The following is a 19,128-nucleotide window of genomic DNA, read 5'->3' as shown; positions in this document are numbered from 1 at the left end:
ATTTATTGAAATGATAAAACTATCACAACCAAACTTTAACAAATATATTTAAAATGATTTTGAAATTTCAGAAAACTCCTTTTCAAGTCAGAACTATTAATTGTTAATAATTAAAAGCCACTTTTCCTTTTTCACCTTTTTCCCCGAGAAGGTTCCCAGAAAAGATTCAAGCTAATCTCCAACGCTTTTGCTGTTACTTTCTAGTAGTCGCATTTCTTAGAAAGTATCAAATCTCAGCCGTCCGTTCTCACCAATGCCTTTATTTTCTATATATTTATATGTAACCCCCGAAGCCGAAACCCAGTGTTAAAATCTACTCGTAATCTTCTCTTCTTTCTTGTAGCCCGAAGAAATTTTGTAGTGATAAAAGGGTAATCTTGTGTTTTGGAGGACAATGTCTGGAGGGATCGCGCGCGGACGGCTGGCTGAAGAACGAAAAGCCTGGCGCAAAAATCATCCTCATGTTCGATTGTGAATTTTTTTTTTCCTATTTTGTTGTTTGTTTTGCTTTCATTTTATTTATCTCCGTCGATTTGTTGTTTAATTTGGAACATTTTTCTGTAAAATGCCTTTTTTTTTCAGGGTTTTGTTGCTAAACCGGAGATGCTGCCCGATGGTACAGTGAATTTGATGCTGTGGCAATGCATAATCCCTGGTAAGGCAGGGGTAAGTATTTTACAGTATCTTTTGATGTTAATTTGATCGTTTTAACGATTTTTAATCGCGCGATGCATTTATTTGAACGTTAGATATGTTTTCAGCATCGTTGGAGTTATAGGTTTACATGTCTAAATAGATTTCTTCATACATTTACATAAAATGAATGGTTACATACTGTTGATTATCACCTTCTTAAACAGTGATAAGAAAGTCCCAACTTTATTATCTGAAGGTTATTTGGATTGTCTTCGAATCTTTGACTGTCCCGGTGATTTTAGTAAAGAGAAATGCCGAATTCGTTCCATAAGTTGTCCATTTTTTGTCGTCCTTTAACTCGTCAAAACTGGATCTTATTTCTATAATCTTGCCTTTCTAATTTGTTTTAGTCATATTTCGCTAGAGCGCCCACTTGGTAAAAAATGGTCTGACATGGCATCATCAAACAACAAGCATCGTTAAAATAATTAAACCTAACTTTGACAAGTTAAATGACGAAGCAGAAAACATGATAACTTAGAGGATTGATTTTCCCATAATATTATATTATTATTGTGGTTAGCAGATTGTTACGGTTTATTCTTCTAAACTCCTGTGACTTTTGTTCTGCTTTTTCGGTAGGTCCTTCTGTGTTTCATTATGCTTTTTTGGTGGCAAACCATCTTTATGTGATGGCTTGAGAAATTTCTTTGTTCTCTTTTCGCGCACATCGTATGTTTGGGATGCAAGACATTGATTTCTTTATGACCTTGGTTAGCTCAATGAATTACTGGAACGAGTAACTAACAGTCATGCAGTTCTCACATATCTTGATACCAATAGAAGATGAACATAACGTGGTTCGATTAACATAGTCGAACTGTTGAAGAAATTAATATATTCATCTTGTGGTGATACACTTCGTTCGATATGTTTGTCTCAGTTATATGATACTGCCTACTATAGCCAATTTTAGATTAACAAGCCAGATATATAGTTCCCTTTTTACCATCCAAATTTGGATGATAGCATGTTGAATGCGAAGTTCAATACATATATCTTTCTTGTTTTTGAGGAATGCGAAGTTCAATATTTATTCGATCAAAACTGACAAAGCATGACTTTCAGTTGTCCCTATGTGATTATGAGATGTTCCATTTATCTTGAAGAATGCTTTGAGTTGCCAAATTTTTTTGGTTCAAATTTTGCCTGAGTTTTTATTAAACAAAGGTTTATCATTAAAGTTATTATGTGATAATTAAGCAGGAGAAAAGAGGATATTCATTTTCTTGTGCCACTGTTTAGGTTGAGATTGTTGAGTTCTGAGTGAAATTTTCTGATTTTGATGGAATTATGTTCGTAAGTTTTTAGGTGATGGTTACAAGCAGTCATCATCTAGTCGTTAATTTGCTTGTCCCTAGCAGGATTGTTTCTGTGTGTGTCTAATTATGAAAAATATTGCAGTCTGATTGGGATGGAGGTTTTTACCCTCTTACAATGCACTTCAGTGAAGATTATCCGAGCAAGCCACCAAAGTGTAAATTTCCTCAAGGATTTTTTCATCCTAATATATACCCGTCCGGAACCGTTTGCCTCTCAATCCTAAACGAGGATAGTGTAAGTACATTTTTTTTCGTTTTAGCCACGTGAAAATTATTGGCTCACTGCTCACTTCATGTACTGGAAATCAGAGCTTTACCTGTTTTTAATCAACAGGGGTGGCGACCAGCCATCACAGTGAAGCAAATTTTGGTCGGCATCCAGGATTTGTTGGATCAACCTAATCCATCTGATCCAGCGCAAACTGATGGGTACCAACTGTTTATCCAGGTACCAGAGCTTTTCTATCATATTACCTCTCTTACACATGTTGCGTGCTTTCAATCATAATGCTTTTTTTTTTTGCATATTTTCAAAGTCGATTATCATCAAGAATGATGGTAGTCCATTTGGAGCATATAAATACGCAAGAATCATAACTAGTTCAAAGGATAGGCAGGCTAACATTGGGAATGCTATTAGCTACTTACCATCTTCGAGTAGATACAGTTTCGAATTTGGTGTTGGCTGGTTTTAATTAACTCACTATACTCATGCAGAATGCCGTCGAGTACAAGAAGAGGGTTCGGCAGCAGTCCCAGCAGTATCCACCTCTTATTTAACAAGTACATACTTGTTTCGGTTTTCGGTGACCGTTGAAGCTTCAACAAAGCTGTTTGTCGTGAGTGTTCTTGAATCTACTGTGTCCGACCATCGATTGTGAAGGAAAAGTGTAGCAACAAATTGGTTTGAACTTTGAACTGTGTTTGATGATGAAGGATGTGCTTTTGAATCTTGATGTTGCGTGCTGGTTTGATACTACGTTTTTGGTTGTAAATTGAAATTTGTGTGCTGTCTAATTCAGCTCCTGTTACTTTTCACAATCTAATTTGTACTGAATTATGTTCTACACGTACCTCAATTATTTAAGACAAACACTCCTATGAGACGGTCTCACAGGTTACGGGTTAATTATGTGAAACGGGTTTCCTATTTAGGTCACTCATTAAAAAATATTATTTTTTATGCCAAAAGTATTGCTTATTATTGTAAATATGGGTAGGATTGACCCGTCTCATATTTGAGACAGTCTCACATTTGAGACGGTCTCATAGGAGTGTTACTCATTATTTAATTAGTATCATAAAAAATGTATATTACTTGAATACAGGTCAAAGATATATAGAGCGAGCACCATAGCTTCAAAATTATGCTAAAAGCACGTAATATGATGTGCTAAACCTAATAATAATAATAATAATAATAATAATAATTAATATTATTAAAAAAATTATTATATTTTCCAGAGATGGAAAAAAATTACAATTTAAAACAAATTTCTTTATCGAAGAGTAAGGAATCTTATCCTTGAATTTTATTTTATTAAGAGAAGCCACTCAATTTTTAAATCCTAAGACAAAATAACCTTTTCAATGTCATCATCACTTCAAAGATTAGGTAACTCAATTTAATTTTATCTCCTCGTAGATGAGATCCTAGCATATGGGTAATACCCAAATCATGCATCCAACGGTTTGTATTTTTACACATATGCGTAATTAATTATATATTATTGATGTGGCAAATTATGAGATATTAAATCTATCATTGGGGTATTACCCATATGCTAGGTTGAAATCTACCCTCCCTGGTCTAATAATTATTTTAACACTATATAAAAGGAGCAATTTGAATGTATAAAAACTGATTGGTTTATGTGTTTTCTTTTAAAGAAAATGGTTTTTTTTTTTTTAAAAAAAAAAAAAAAAGGGTTATTGTACTTGTAGCCTGGCCTCTAGGAGTGATAGAAATTTGATTTGAGTAAAAACTTGAGACATGGATTTAAAATGACAACTTATTTTTAGTTATACACTATCACTATTGAAATTATATGAGATGATATGGAATTAATTTGAATCCACTTCAATTTCGTTGATCTAAGTAAGTCAAATGATATGAAATTCATTTTCTCGAGTCTATCAGTCCAAACACAATCTTAAATAAATATAGCATAACTTTTTTATTTCTAATTTTTTTTAAAAAAAAAATTCCATCTATATTTAAATTTAATGCATGACCTTTGATTTCTTCACCAACAATTGACTTTATCTTTGCATCGTAAGTTGTATGTGGGCGGCCAACATGTCTCATTCTCAAACTGTCTACTTCCCCCGAGGGTTCGGGTATGTGCAAGAAAATTAAACCCTTTTTTGGGGAGAGGGCAAGAAAATTAAACTACGCACACTTAATTAAAAAAAACATTAAATCCTTTGATTCCAGACAATTAACATGAAAAAAACACGTTTTTAATATTGTATTGGGATTGGTAAATGACTCCATTAATGATTTTTTGATGCCCTTTAATTTGGGACTAAATCATTGAATTGAATCTCATCTTTTTTAGAAAATTAAGATTTGTTGATTCCCTGTACTTGTTCTGTAACATAGGAACTGTTAGTTAAAAGTACATAAACTATACAAGTATCGACCACTGTTCTTGAAGATTCCTAGATTTACAATCTTATATCACTTGAATTTTTATTTCACTTTTCTTTTTTCCCTAACATATAACTTCAGAGAGAAAATGGCTGAAATTGTAAAAGAAACAAAATTATCGGATTCATACCCAAATTTGACTGGTTAAAAGACAAAGATTACATTTACACCAACTTCGAACGACCAGTTTTAAAATTTTCGTTTCATATAAATACCAAACTAAGATTCATTTTGAGCATGTTTGGTTGTCAACATATATATGCATTAAAATGCATGTTCGAAGGCATTGTTTTATTTTATTTGTGAGATAATTAAGTTTAAGTACGATTATTTGTTTACTACTGTAAGTTCGAGAAAAGTACTAATAAATTGAACATTGACTTTGCATCCCATCTGATGCCCCCCACAAAAAAAAAAAAAAAAAAAAAAAACTACGAAGTTGTGCTGAAAATCACGATTTCATAAAAAATCAAATTAAAATTCAACATTTAATTTATTATCTGATTCCTTTAATTCGAGATGTTGACTTTTTAACACCTAAATGATTAATCAAAATCGACGTTGACCATTGGTTCATGAATTGAGAGCCATAATTGCTAAACATCGGCTTCCTGTTTTATAAACACATTATTTATAGTGCTCCTTTAAAACCCTTGTTTTCCTACATGAAAAAATTAAGTAAAAATCCTTTTTTTTGTCTAACAATCCATCTTATTTTCATCTAAACTATTGCTTCCAAAAAATCAAATCGTTATAATTAATATTTTAAATAGTCAGAAAAATTATATATATCAGATGCATCAGCAATGTCCGACATCACGTCATCTATATATGTTCGATGATACATCATCATTTTATGATTTCATGTCATCACTATAGTGAAAAATGATTACAATTGAAGAAAAAGCATAAGTAAAAGGATTAAAATCATAAATTGCTCTACAACATAATGAAGAAATAGAAGACATAAACTTGCATGACAAAAAATATAGATTAATTTTGTGAGCTCAAAAAAAATATAGATTTTTGTTTAACAATCTTCATCAGTTTCTCTTTCAAGCTTATGGCGGACGAATAATATTCTATACTAATGAACCAAATAAATATGGTAGAATCAAATATATATATATATATATATATATTTGCGCAAACACATTTTGGTACATCTATATATGGTTGTGGTCCACATCACAATAATAACTTCCTCTCTATTTTTATAAAACAATTGTTGTTCTATTTTATATTTTAATGTCATCAGTACACAATATAGCTTTAAAGTACCTACACCTAAGATCTTATTTCAAATATGGAAATAAGTGAAATTAAGAGCCTCAACAAATTAAAGACATCACATATTATTTGAGATTCAATTATTGAAAATAAAATATGGCAAGAATACATGGATATATATATATAACTCCACAATTTTTTTTTTCTTGGAACCATTCGTCAATTAGTCCACTGAGCCGGCAGACCAGTCTGGAGGACTTACTTCTGAACTTTGAAAATGTCAACAGGAAAATAAAAATAAAAATAAAAATTAGAAAAAGTAGTTATCACTTGAAAGTAACTTAATTTTTTTTTCCATATTATTAATTATGTATACAGTTTTTTTTTAAGCATGTATATAAAAATACATAAAGTTAAAATTTACAAATCTATCACAAGTCAAAATTTAATTGGTATGCAAATGCCAACAACTAAATCGTAGTTAAGAATTTTAAGATATAAACTTTGAACAAAAATAGTATATGTGTAGTGTCAGCTCTCGATAGATAAAAAAAAAAATTAAATTATCTAAAAATCAAAACTAATAATTGATAAAATGAAAAACCAAAATCGCTTTAATGTATATATAGACACGTCGGTGGAGTTTGCTATATACAATATTCATTACTCGCATGCATAAAATTAGGAGAAGATAGAATTTACACACAGTGTGTGTGTGTATACTTCAAATAAACAAATTAAATACAAGTCCAAGTCAAGTCACAAGGGCATCTTTCAATTTGCCGACCACCGACTTAACCCCCCCCTACTTCCATCTATCTATATTCTTAAACCAAAAAACAAAAAAATCTTATAATAAAGTAAGAAAATTATCACTTTCATCATCTAAATAGACTCGACTCTAATTCATTCATTCATTCCTTCTTTCTTATATGAATTTTGAAGCATTCGTCGAATCCAATAATATTAGAAAGTTATATATTTAATCATTATTACATGCATGAGTACTTTCTAACATGAATATTAATTGCATATTTATATGTTTATATTATACATATTATATTATTAAAAAAAACAACAACATTATTTTTTTTTTTAAAAAAAAAAAAAAAGGGCTGACGTGGGAAGATAGATACATACAGTACCGATACATACACAAAGGGCCCAAGCAGTGCAGTGCAGTGTGTGTGTATATAAGTATCTCACAGAGAGAGAGAGAGAGAGGAGTAATGATGGAGAGAGAAGAAGAATTGTATTTGTGGTGGTGTCGGTGCATTTTGTAAGCTAGTTTTGGGGGTCATTAAACTTGGTTTTAAGGATAAACTAACGTGTCTGTACGCCCAGATTTCACAGCTCCTCCTCGCATGCCTCACGTTGCTATTTCTGTCTTTTATTCGCCCATCCCTCCTATTTAACCCCCCTCTCGACCTTTTCCTCTTCTGTTTAATCATATTCAACAACAGGGGTTTTCTTTTTCTTTAATAGCAGACATATATATATATGGAGGGTGGCGGCGGCGGCGGCGTTTCAGAGACTGGCGGCGCGAGCAAGGCTGCGGCGCGGAGGAGGAGCGACAATCCATACAAGGGCATAAGGATGCGCAAGTGGGGCAAGTGGGTTGCGGAGATAAGGGAGCCCAACAAACGATCCAGGATTTGGCTAGGCTCTTACTGCTCCCCGGTGGCGGCCGCCAGGGCCTACGACACGGCTGTGTACTACCTCCGCGGACCCACGGCCAAGCTCAATTTCCCCGGAGAGCTCTCCGCCGGAGGACTTCAGGACCTCTCCGCCGACTCCATAAGGAGGGTGGCGGCGGAGGTCGGTGCTAGGGTGGACGCGCTGCACGGCGGCGGCGGCAAGAGGGAACATGCAACCAATCAATATCCCCCGCTCAAGCCCTCTTGGTTCCATGATCATGACATTGATCTGAACAAGGAGCCCGAACCAGAGCCCGAAGACCAATCTGAGGAATATTGGTGAAGAAGATCTGAAAATTTTCAACATAATAACAAATATATATTATTATATATAAATTAGATCATGTAATCGTATGTATCTTCTTTAATTCTTCTTCTTCTTCTTCTGTTGTTGTTGTTATTAATTAATTGTATTAAGCTTTTGATGTCAATTTGTAGCAGCTGAGTTTCGTGTGAGATTACAATTAATTAACATGCAGTAGTACTACCTGGCCGGTAGTTTTAATTTGGATACAACAGTTATAATTTCTTTGACTCTCTCCCAAGTACTAGCTATATATGTTATTGTTTGCAGTAATATTAATTTAATTTAATTTAATTTAATTTAATGTTTGATATTAAAATGAATGTAAATATATATAATGTTGCATGTGATGGCAGGTGTGGATGATGATTGGGGGCCGGGGGGAGTGGGGATCCGAGTGATGGAGGGGGGGCGGAGGAACAGCCGTGACCCTACGCATGCTCCACTTGGGTGCGCGCAACTGGATTTTTGGGGATTTTTGAACCCTATTTTTTTTGGGAATTTGCGACTTTAATTTCACTTAATCGTTCATATAATATCAAACACATCAACAAAATCTACGGTCTTATCGATAACGTGTTCCATTAGCGATATTTGGTTCTACTTCAGTACTCCCACAAAAAGTAAAAGAAAAAAATAATAGGAAAAAAACTAAAGTTAATTAGTTAGAGTAGGCCATTTGTGGGATGAATTTAGTTATTTTCCCTAATTTGTTATTGCACTACTAGAAGTCATATGAACTTTTTTTCCAAAAAAAAAATAATATATGTACTTAGAACTAGCTAGCTAGGGCCTTGTTTTAAACTGATTTCAACTTTATTGCTGTTAAATATTTTATCTCAGAATCAATTGAATAATGCCTAAATAATTTGACTCACGGCGAACATTTTTTTATAAGAGCTAGCTCGAGATGATTAAGCATACCACATATATATTAAGTATAGATGACATAACTTAGGACTATATTTATATTAATATCTTTTATCATAGTATATTGGTACATGTCGATTGAAATATTAAAATGTGCTATAAAATAAGTCACACCAACTCCTTAGATTGTAGCTATAAATATTTCTGTATGTATTTAAAATTCTGTATGGTATATGATTAGCTAGCTAGATCTCAATATGTTGGCTGATTTTCATTTCATTTAAATCCTATATATAATTTTATGTCTGTTGTGTAAGTTTCTATTATTAAATGATACTCCCTCCAGTTTTAGTGTCAAACTTCCAATAAAAGGTAAGTTGATTAACAGGAGGCGCACGAGTGGCTTGGCAAATAATTTAGTGCGGGATGCATTATCATAAAGTGACATTAATTGGATGTTTGTATAGTTTATAGGTTGCAAAATATATACTTGTACAAGGGTGGATATATGATTTGTGTCGAGGGACAGATAACCAAAAATCACAATAAATAAATAAATAAATATATGTGTGTATATCAGTATATGCAACAAAAATTTTAATATAATAGCGAATTAAATGACAACATAGATGTATTATAATATATAATTATAATATATAAATAAGAAAGAAAATTCACTTTTCATGCTTAAAAAACGTGAGTTATTTGTTAATGATGGAGGGGTTTGGAATATATTTCATGTTTTATTAATAATAATGTGTGTATAATTTTAAAAATCTAGCTAGAAGTATTTCCGTAATTTTGCCCTCGTCAACTTGCCTCAGATTGGCACTGTCGGCCTCTCACTCCGTGCGCGAGCACAAACATATTTATTTATGCTTCTCTAGCTATTAGTCTATTACTATACAGTACATTCACGATATTTCTATTAAACAAAAAATATGTCGAAATATGAAAATTTTTTATTCGAAAAATCAATAACAAAATTTATGATAATAAATTTTGAAGTTTATTATTTATATACCAAATATCATATATTCCATTACAAGTTATTTCGTTTCTCTCAAATTAATATTATCTATAATTTACCATATTACTAAATATTAAATTTTTGTGATGAAACCAAACTTTATGCATGTATACGCGCAAGTTTTCATTAAGAAATATATAAAATAATTTATGATATTAAACAAGTATCATGCGCGTTCTATTAAAATAATGTAATATTATTTAATAAAAAATTACCTCAATAGATAAATTTTATATTAAAACACAATATATTTTAAACATATTTATAAAATATATAATAAAATAATATAATTTTTCTTTTACCAATATTCGACATTATAATTATATAATAATATAATACAAATAAAATATATTTTAATATATTTGATTAAATATAATAAAACGAATACATGTCTCTGAGAAGTGATCCGAGGGTATTGTGTCGGTCCTGTCGGACGATCCAAAAAAACCATTTAACTATTCAAATTTTTGTTTTCGATCCATTTCAACATAAATTTTGTAAATCATTAAAAAATGTATTAATTTCCTGAAAAAGGAAAAAAAAAACGATTGGAAGATATATAAGAAGTTTGGAGCAACTAATATGACTTCTATAAATCTAATTTATTGTTTCGATTTATGTGATTTGAATTTTTAATAGCCGGATGTTTTTGCACTTGTTTTAAACATTTCTATTCAATTTCGTGGTTTTTCGACTTAGGCTTTAATTTTAAATATAAAAGAATTTTATTTATCATATATTTATCAATACGTTAAAATATACTTTTAGTCGTTTATTTATTGAATTTAAATTAATTTATATCTGATTATAGGATTATAATATATATAGATAGAGAAAATATATCATTTGATTAAATATTTTATAATTGAAGATATAATTTATTTAGTTAACTATTATAACATCATTAAAAAAATTATACTTATGTATTATAATTGTTTTATTATTATTAATTGTAACATTATTATAAAACAGTTGTACATATTTATTATAATATAAATTTAATCTATTTTTTACGATTTTAATCTATAAAACAATATTGAAAAATAAAAATATATAGTTAGTTGAATTTAATAATATTAATAGTTGAAAAAAATTAATTTAGGATTCAAGGTAAATTAACTTTTTCTTTAAATGATGTACTAACTAAGTAATTTTCAACAGTACCAAAATATTATTTACGCTATATATATATATATATAATACCGTATGTTTAAACATACATGCAAGACAAAATGTTAACTCAATCAGTACACAAAAGAAAAATGTCCACATCACCTGTGACCGCTTACTAGTAAATATAAATAGTCCATGAATATATATCTAATAAATGTCTCAGTTTTTTTGTATTAATTATCTTATTGAAATATATATAAACTATTGAAAACAACTTTTCAATTCACAAAATTAAAAGAAATGAAATTTCATTTGACAAGTCACTTTCGAACCTCAGCTGGAATTATTTCATTGGGTACATAAATTAATGACCATGCAGTTTTAAATTTTTGTGCGAACGGTTGAAAATAAATAAATTGTCATCTAATCTGAATTTATTCAAAATCAATTAATAATGAAAAAACTACTAAGTTTATGTAAAAATATGATCAAATAAGTAACTCTCCTATCAAAATTTTTACGTCTTGGACAAGCCGGAATAAAGAACATACGAATCTCAAATTCTCAACCAAAATCATTATATAATTCAGTTCAGTTACATAAATATATAGTTTTTCAAATACTTTTATTTGAAATTCTCTTTCAAATCCCAATGCATCATTCCAAATATAATATAATCTTATAAAGATGCATTTGGATTGATTATTTGAAATCATGGACTTCTAATCCATTATTCAAATTCATCATTATTGCATTTGAACAGAAAGATTTGATTTTTTTAATGAATTAAAAGTGGATTTTAAATGACACAAATATTGGATATATTTACAATCACTCACGATTACTATTAACTGAGATGAAGTTGAAATCCCATGCACTAAATTTAGCCAAATAACTCTATATTTGAATTTACAAAAAAATAACTCCAATTAGACAACCTACTCTTGAATTTATATATTTAAAGGACTCAATACAAACGCATTATATGAGTTCAGTCTGCATTGATTTCAAACCTTGGTATATTTCAAATGATCTAACTTGTATTTAGATTTTCGAGTTCAAGAAATTGAGATAATGATTTGAATGAACTTCATATTAAAAAAGATTAAAAATCCACCATTGAACTTTGCAATTAATCGTCAAGTACGTAGATTTATCCAAACAAACCAACGAATTTGTTCTTGTAATTTATTAAAGGTATTTGTTTTCTTCTTTTTTAAAAAAAAAATAAAAATAGATTTTCTTAAAAAAATATAGCGTTTGGTTACAAAGGTATTTTAAAAAAACACTTAATAAAATGTTTTTTTAAGCTAGAATTTCTAGCTTTTCGATATATGTTTCTACTTTTATTTAAAAATAAAAATAAAAACACTTCTCATTATTTATCCAAACATTACTGGCTTTTGCATTTAAATTCATCATCACAAGAGAGTCATTTGAATCCTAGACTAAACTTATACCTCAATTCAAATTCATTCATCCACATGCCACATTGCCACCTTATAGGATGTCTCCCATAACAAATTTAGAACTACCGAAGTTACAACTTACAAAATAAAAAAACACAAGTTTGAGCAATAACAAATAAAGAAAACACTTCCAAGAAACAATATAAAACCAAAGTATACGCATCATTCTTATGATTTGGTATTGGACAATTATTTGGTTGCCAAACATTTGGAGTCTTGAATTCATATAAATTTTGACAGAGTCATTTGCCTCCAACTCAAATCATTCACATTATTTATATATATGTGTGTTTGTGATCAATCAGTCACATTGGAAGAAAATACAAGTCTCCAACTAACATCATCAATATTGATTCAATACTAAGTAAACCCTAAAGGATAAGGCTAAACCTACACTAACGGCAAGCACATACAATGCTTGATGAAGAAAAAATATCCAAGAAAGACAATACAAATTACCCCTTTATATATAACAATGTGCAACCTTCCCCATCCATAAATAAAATGGATAACTTACATTTGCCTCGTGTAAAATTCGTCCAAACTCGCGAAATCTCTTTCGTCCATGAGTCGTGTGCCTGACCTTATTTGGCAGTAGGTTTTTGGGGGGGGGAAAAATTAGCAAGAATAAATTAAAAAGGAAAAAAGAAAATATATTTATTCAAGAAGCATCATTTTGAATTTAAATGCAAAAAAATTTGAACATAATAGAAATTTTTGGACATAATATATAAGCAATAATTTTGCAATTTCAACCACCGGCCAAATTATAGGAAATATACTAAAAATAATTGACAGTCTCTATCAGATGTAGTTGCACAAGGCTCCAACATTTTTTAAAAAATATAATATATTATCATAATCACTCATACTTAGGGGTCCACTAATTAAATTAACTCAACATTACTAATTAGCTAAAACAATTATTGGAGTGACTTTTTGTTATTAGTTTAACATGGGGCTTATCTTGCTCCCTCAAGTTTTACAAGTGCAGTTCTCAATACTTAATGAATGGGGAAAGAATTACCTCAAGTTTTTTTTTTTGCATATGTACAAACTTCCAAGCTCATGCCTCTAATTCATCCTGTTTAACTTCCAGAGCAGCTCTAACAACATTACCTCGAGTAAGGATGCCGACCTTCAAAACGGCAAATAATAGAGGTACAGTAAAAAATAAAAATGCGCAAACAAAAAATATAAGGTATTGGTGATTACCAGCTTGCCATCCCCATCGACGACAGGAAGGCGGCGGTATTTTGTCTTGAGCAGCAATCTGATTATAAATGCAAGATACATTTGTAAAACTTTGGCGTCTAGCCTATTAAAATACGGAAAAAGGGAAAAAAACTTGAATGATACGATGAAATAAATTATATACAAAGCGACAACCTTGCCGCATCCTCGAGATTGGTGGCTTCACGAACAACCATCGGAGCTGGTGTCATCAAATCACCGACCACTTTTCCGTTGGTTTTGCTAAGCAACTTTTGTATTTCATGGAATGTCTGTTGCGGATTTTCAGCATTAGAGACACGAGAATTTAATGGGGAACATTCTAAAAATAAAATTTTCCACGGCAGCATCTCATGTGAGCACGTACATTCGGAGTAACAGGATATCAACAGCCAATCAGAATCAGAGACACAAGAACTTGATTGGATGCACTCACTAATCGAAAAACTCATTGTTAGACACACTACCATGGAATCAAAATAAAGTTTTTTCCGATTCTTCTTATCCTATTTATTCCCACGGATAGTAATAATTTATAACTTTTTGCAAACCTCTCTGCAAAGTATATACAAAAAAGATATATAAATTCAAGAAGCAAATGTATACATACTTTCCAAGTGCTATCAACTTCAGGAAACATGTCTGTATCCGATCTTCCAGTACCTGATGGTAACGTGGGAAAACTCGTAATTGTTAAGAACTGAATGTATACAAGCAGTATTTCTAAAGTCTAAGGCAGACATTAAGGTAACTCACATAAAATAAAAAGGAACAAATTTAATGAGAAATACTTAAAATTTATGAAGTTCCATATATTCAATCTTTCCATCAAAGAACCTAAAAATAATTTCAAGTTGCAGTGCAAGAAGTCAACAAAACATGAGTTGGATAAGATGCATGCAGGAAAATATTCAAGGAAGATGAAAAATTGAAGCCGCCATCTACTTGTAGAGAATGGAAGTCATAAATGAAGTATATCATTTACCTGAGACAGAGTCCAGCGCTAATAAATCATAGTCCGACACAAGACCGACCTGGATAACAGAGAGGCTCAGTCATGCAATGTTATCTTATTACATTTTTTCATATATCAGGACTTTTCCAAAGTTACACATGGCATAAAATACCATAAAAATGTAGAAAAAATTACACGTGGGCAAATGAACGGGAGTGTTTCTCAATAGAAGCTGATATTACACAATGAAGTTTTGCTACTTTCCAGCACAGAGCAAAGTGTTAATCAACTCTTTTACGGGCATATTTGTCACTGCATCAGTAAACTTATTGAGATCTTCCAGCTAAATTATAACTCCCCCGAGCCTCCGTGAAAATGCTCCAGCTATTCTCATCAACATGGTTTTTTGTTTTCTGCTTTTTTCACTATTCGTCAACATGGTTTTGAAACACATAAGCTGATGAGATTCATATTCTTAGTTTGAGTTACTCAACCCTTGTTCTAGTTAAGTATATGGAATTCGAAACAAATTTTTCCTGTTTCCCTTTTCGATATAATTGCTCAATGATGAAACTATTTTTCATTATTAGTCATAGAACAAAAATTAAAGCACATGAGTACGGTTTAGCACAAGACCTAGTCCAGTGTTATAACAACAAAGAAATCCGATCATTATAACCTTATTCCTATATTATTATTTAAACTTTATGAAGCAGCAATTCAGTACTTGCCTAACCATAATTCGAAACCAAAGTAATAGATCATAAAAATGATTGCCATCAAGGATTTCTACCTACAGGGTAAAAATAATCAACACAGTAGAAGTTTAAAATTTTCTTTAACATAATAAACAAAAAAAAAACTTACCAACTTCCACTCATCATCAATCACTGGAAAACCAGTTATCCTATTCTTGACAAGAGTTTCCAAAGCTGTTCCAACAAAATAATTTTCAGAAACCGGGAAAAACAAACACGAAAAACCAAAAAAAAACAAGAAGAAGAAGAAGAAGAAAATTAATCATTCTTAAATTTTTACTATCAAATAATCTTCAAGATAAAGATGAAGCAAGCAACTATGAATAGGTGAAGACAAAAACCTTGATTGACAGTAGTGGTGGGCTTTACAACATGCAAATCTTCTCTCTTTGTCATGAAATCACCCACAGTGAACACCCCATTTCTTGGCTGTACAAAATTAGTAAGAAAAATGAGACAAAAACTAACTTTCGTAAAGATTAAAGGAACAGAAATGAGGGAACAAGGGAGCAAAAATGGAACAACTTTGGCAGTTAAAGTGGAGCCAGCGGCAGCGACAACGAGCCCATGTGAGCTGGAATTTTGGTAGGATACTGAGACAAGATTCGTGGGAAGAGACAGTTTCGGTCCGAGCGGAAATAAGAAGCTGCAGGGAAGCAGACGGTGGAACGCGGCGGAGGTGGGGCGGAGGGAAGAGAGGAAGAGAGATTCCGGCGGCGAGGCTGACATCATTTTGGTAATTCGTGTGAACACGGAGGCCGCTGGAGAAGTGGAATACTGAAACGGCATCGAAAAAATATCTTCGCTCCGTTATTTAGATGTCGAATTTGGGCCCAATCGAAAATAATTTGGGCTCAATGAAGGTCCAGCTTGAAAACGTGGTCAACGAGAAAGTTGGCTCTGGACCTTAAGGCCTGATTGTAACAAAAGGCCATATTAAGTTGGGTCATTCAAGGAAGGCCCACTATCTCTGTTTTTGTTTTAAATCAAGTTGGCTCTTGGCCAAGTTTCTCTTCCAGTGTCGTCTTCTTCTTCTTTGTTTATCGTTTTCCATAATAGTTTTTAAAATCGTTTTTAATAATAGCATGTCCCGAATTATCATTTATTTGAAAATAAAAATATGTGGCGAAATATATATATATATATATATATATATATATTTTGAGTAAAATTTAATTTGATACACGAACTATTGGTTAAATATCAAATTGGTACACGAACTTTTGTTAATGACTTAATTGATACATGTTCGTCGGATTCCGGTCAATTTCCGGTGACATTTATGTAAAATGTCCAATTGCCCTTTATTACAAAAAATGCATATTTTATTTTAGATTTTAATTAGATATGTTTGTATATTATAATTTATACGTAAAAATTGATTTGATTAAAATTTTTATTTGTACATAATATTTATTATATTAGATAGATTATATATTTCAACGAGAAGGATTAGATAAATTATATTAAAACATACAATATCTAAATAATTATAAATAAATAAATTGATACCATAAAAAATAAATAAATATTTTTTAGCTAAAATTCTGATTTTTGTATACATAATTTTTTCGATAATATTTTGAAAAAAATTATTAAATAAATAGTGACTGTAATAAAATATTTTTTAATATTTTAACTATGTAAAAATTTATTGAATATATATTTTAATAAAAATATTACGTAAGTTCTGTTAAAAATTAATTTTAATTTTCCAATCATATTTATAAGAAAAACTCATCGAAACACCAATTAAAATTCGTTATAACGTGTCACAGTTATTTAATCAACGAATAAAAAATTGAATTGCATTAGTTCGAGGATTTACTGGTGCGCACCAAAAGATAGCGGCTGCGGATTTTCACGTTATAAAAAAATGAAAAAAAATAAAGAATTGAAAGTTTATTTAAACACAATAATTTTATAAGAAAACATGACTAATAAAAAAAATTAAAAGTCGTTCTCGATTTTTATTACGAACAAAAATGATGAATCTGGTTTTGAAACTAAAATAATATTAATGTTTTAATTAATTTGTATCATCAAAAGACTATTATACCATTTTCTTCATCATAATTTGGTCAAAATCAGGTGGACATGTACCAATTATGTCATTAACAAAAGTTCGTGTACCAATTTGACATTTAACCAATAGTTCATGTACCAAATTAATTTTTACTCTATATATTTTGAGAAACATGTCGAGATATATTTGATGCAACTAAATCATTATTTTTTTTTTTTTTTTGTTAATTGAAAGTGTAACACGAACGAACAAAATTTAAATTGAATCCTACCAGTTTCTACTAGGGATAATTACTCATTTTTGTACTGGTTGTTTTATTTTTCTATGGTTATAAGTTAAGTTTTGAAAAATCCCTCTTTGATCAAAGGAAAAAAAATGAAGACACTTTATTCTGAGTGCCAACATTTTAAGTTCGATTTAAGTTTTGAAAATAACACACACATATATATATATATACATCACCGTAGGTATTATGTGAATATCGACTAAGGTGAAGTTCATCTATTGAATATATAAAACGTCAGCTCAGCGGTGCTCACATTGATGCATATGGTGAGTGTTGACCATGTCAAAAATATTCTTCTATGGTTATAAGTTTAGTTTTGAAAAATCTCTCATTAACCAAAATAAAAAATAAACAAATTTTATTTTGAGGGCCATCAGCCATCTTTTAAGTTCGATTGAAGTCTTGAAAATATTATATATATATATATATATATATCACCTTAGGCACTATGTAAAGATCGACTAAGATGATGTTCAACTATTGAATGTATAAGTAGATGTGTCAAAATGGACTAGGCCTGTTGGGTTGCCCGCCCCGCCATACAAAATTGATGGGTTGGGTTGGCAATTTCCCAACCCGCCTAAAAGATATGTCGGCCTGCCCCGCCCCGCCTAACGGTGAGTTGTGGTGGGTTGCGGGTTGGCCCGCAAAAACCCGCCAATTTACACGTGAGCCCGTCGGGTTGGCTCGTCCTGCCACCTAAAATAGGTGGGTTGGGTTGATGTTTTCTCAACCCGCCTAATGGTGAGTTGCGACGGGTTGTGGGTCGGCCCGGCCCGCTGGCCTGTTTTGACACCTCTATGTATAAGACGTCATTACAATGATACTCACATAAATACCACCATGTATCAAAACTATATACATCTATACTATTATATAAAACTCGAGCATACTATAATGACTACCTTGAGAACACCAAATTTACTTATTTCAAAATTATCCTTTCTATCAACTACCCACTAAATCTCTTCCACTCCTCCATGTTTTATTTTTAAAAAAAATATAAATATAAAAGTTTATCTTTTACACATGCAAGCAAAACGTGTGCATTTTTTGCTAGTATATATAGAGCCCGTTTGGATTCTATAGTGATTTTTTAAAATAAGCGTTTTTTTAAGCTATAAATTTTGGCTTTTGAAAAAGCCCTTTTTAGACTTAAAAAAGTGCTTTTTTAAGCACTTATTTGATCATTCAAACACCTTATCAGCTGAAAAAACACTTTTTAAAAAAAAAAAAAAAAAGTGCTTTTTTAGCTTGGATTTTCATACCAAACGGGGCCATAATATGTATGACACTGACACAAGCTTAATGTTTACCTTTATCATCCCAAATTTTTGAACTTCTTTTTTTCGTAAGAGTTGAAGAAAGGAAGTGGACCCTTGAAGGAAAGATCGTGGTATATCCTCCCTCGTACGAGACAAGTCTGAAATACTTTTACTCTAAAAAGCTGCATTTGAAGAGAACTATTCGTTGGATTTTATTAATA

At 31.1% G+C, this 19,128-nt stretch overlaps 3 protein-coding genes across 7 annotated transcripts; 2 read left to right on the top strand and 1 right to left on the bottom strand.

Annotated features, from left to right (window-relative positions):
* Positions 1–282: 282 nt before the first annotated feature.
* On the top strand, positions 283–3,085 carry LOC140864266 (SUMO-conjugating enzyme SCE1-like). Its single transcript, XM_073268334.1, has 5 exons — positions 283–463; positions 583–666; positions 2,101–2,253; positions 2,353–2,466; positions 2,736–3,085. The coding sequence occupies exons 1-5, from the start codon at positions 395–397 to the stop codon at positions 2,796–2,798; spliced, it is 483 nt and encodes a 160-aa protein (XP_073124435.1). The 5' UTR covers positions 283–394; the 3' UTR covers positions 2,799–3,085.
* Positions 3,086–7,151: 4,066 nt separating this feature from the next.
* On the top strand, positions 7,152–8,126 carry LOC140860165 (ethylene-responsive transcription factor ERF011-like). Its single transcript, XM_073263015.1, has one exon. It carries the CDS (start codon positions 7,402–7,404, stop codon positions 7,879–7,881), a length of 480 nt encoding a protein of 159 aa, XP_073119116.1. The 5' UTR covers positions 7,152–7,401; the 3' UTR covers positions 7,882–8,126.
* A 4,574-nt stretch (positions 8,127–12,700) lies between these two features.
* Positions 12,701–16,108, bottom strand: LOC140860164 (CBS domain-containing protein CBSX1, chloroplastic). Of its 5 annotated transcripts, none has more exons than XR_012143615.1 (9): positions 15,853–16,108; positions 15,672–15,759; positions 15,440–15,504; positions 14,603–14,651; positions 14,228–14,280; positions 13,774–13,889; positions 13,600–13,657; positions 13,412–13,490; positions 12,701–12,967 (listed from the first exon to the last, which is right to left on the bottom strand). XR_012143615.1 is itself a non-coding variant. In XM_073263011.1 (9 exons), the coding sequence occupies exons 1-8, from the start codon at positions 16,060–16,062 to the stop codon at positions 13,451–13,453; spliced, it is 711 nt and encodes a 236-aa protein (XP_073119112.1). In that variant the 5' UTR covers positions 16,063–16,108; the 3' UTR covers positions 12,701–12,967; positions 13,412–13,450. The 5 variants fall into 5 exon arrangements, 3 of the variants coding, with proteins under 3 accessions (XP_073119112.1, XP_073119113.1, XP_073119114.1); XR_012143616.1 differs by having other exon boundaries at positions 12,701–12,962; XM_073263011.1 differs by having other exon boundaries at positions 13,412–13,522.
* Between the last annotated feature and the right edge of the window lie 3,020 nt (positions 16,109–19,128).

Source organism: Henckelia pumila, chromosome 4 (genome assembly GCF_033568475.1).
Source record: "Henckelia pumila isolate YLH828 chromosome 4, ASM3356847v2, whole genome shotgun sequence".
Classification (NCBI taxonomy): domain Eukaryota; kingdom Viridiplantae; phylum Streptophyta; class Magnoliopsida; order Lamiales; family Gesneriaceae; genus Henckelia; species Henckelia pumila.
The sequence above is the reverse complement of the archived record's forward strand: the minus strand, read 5'-3'. Positions and strand labels throughout refer to the sequence as shown.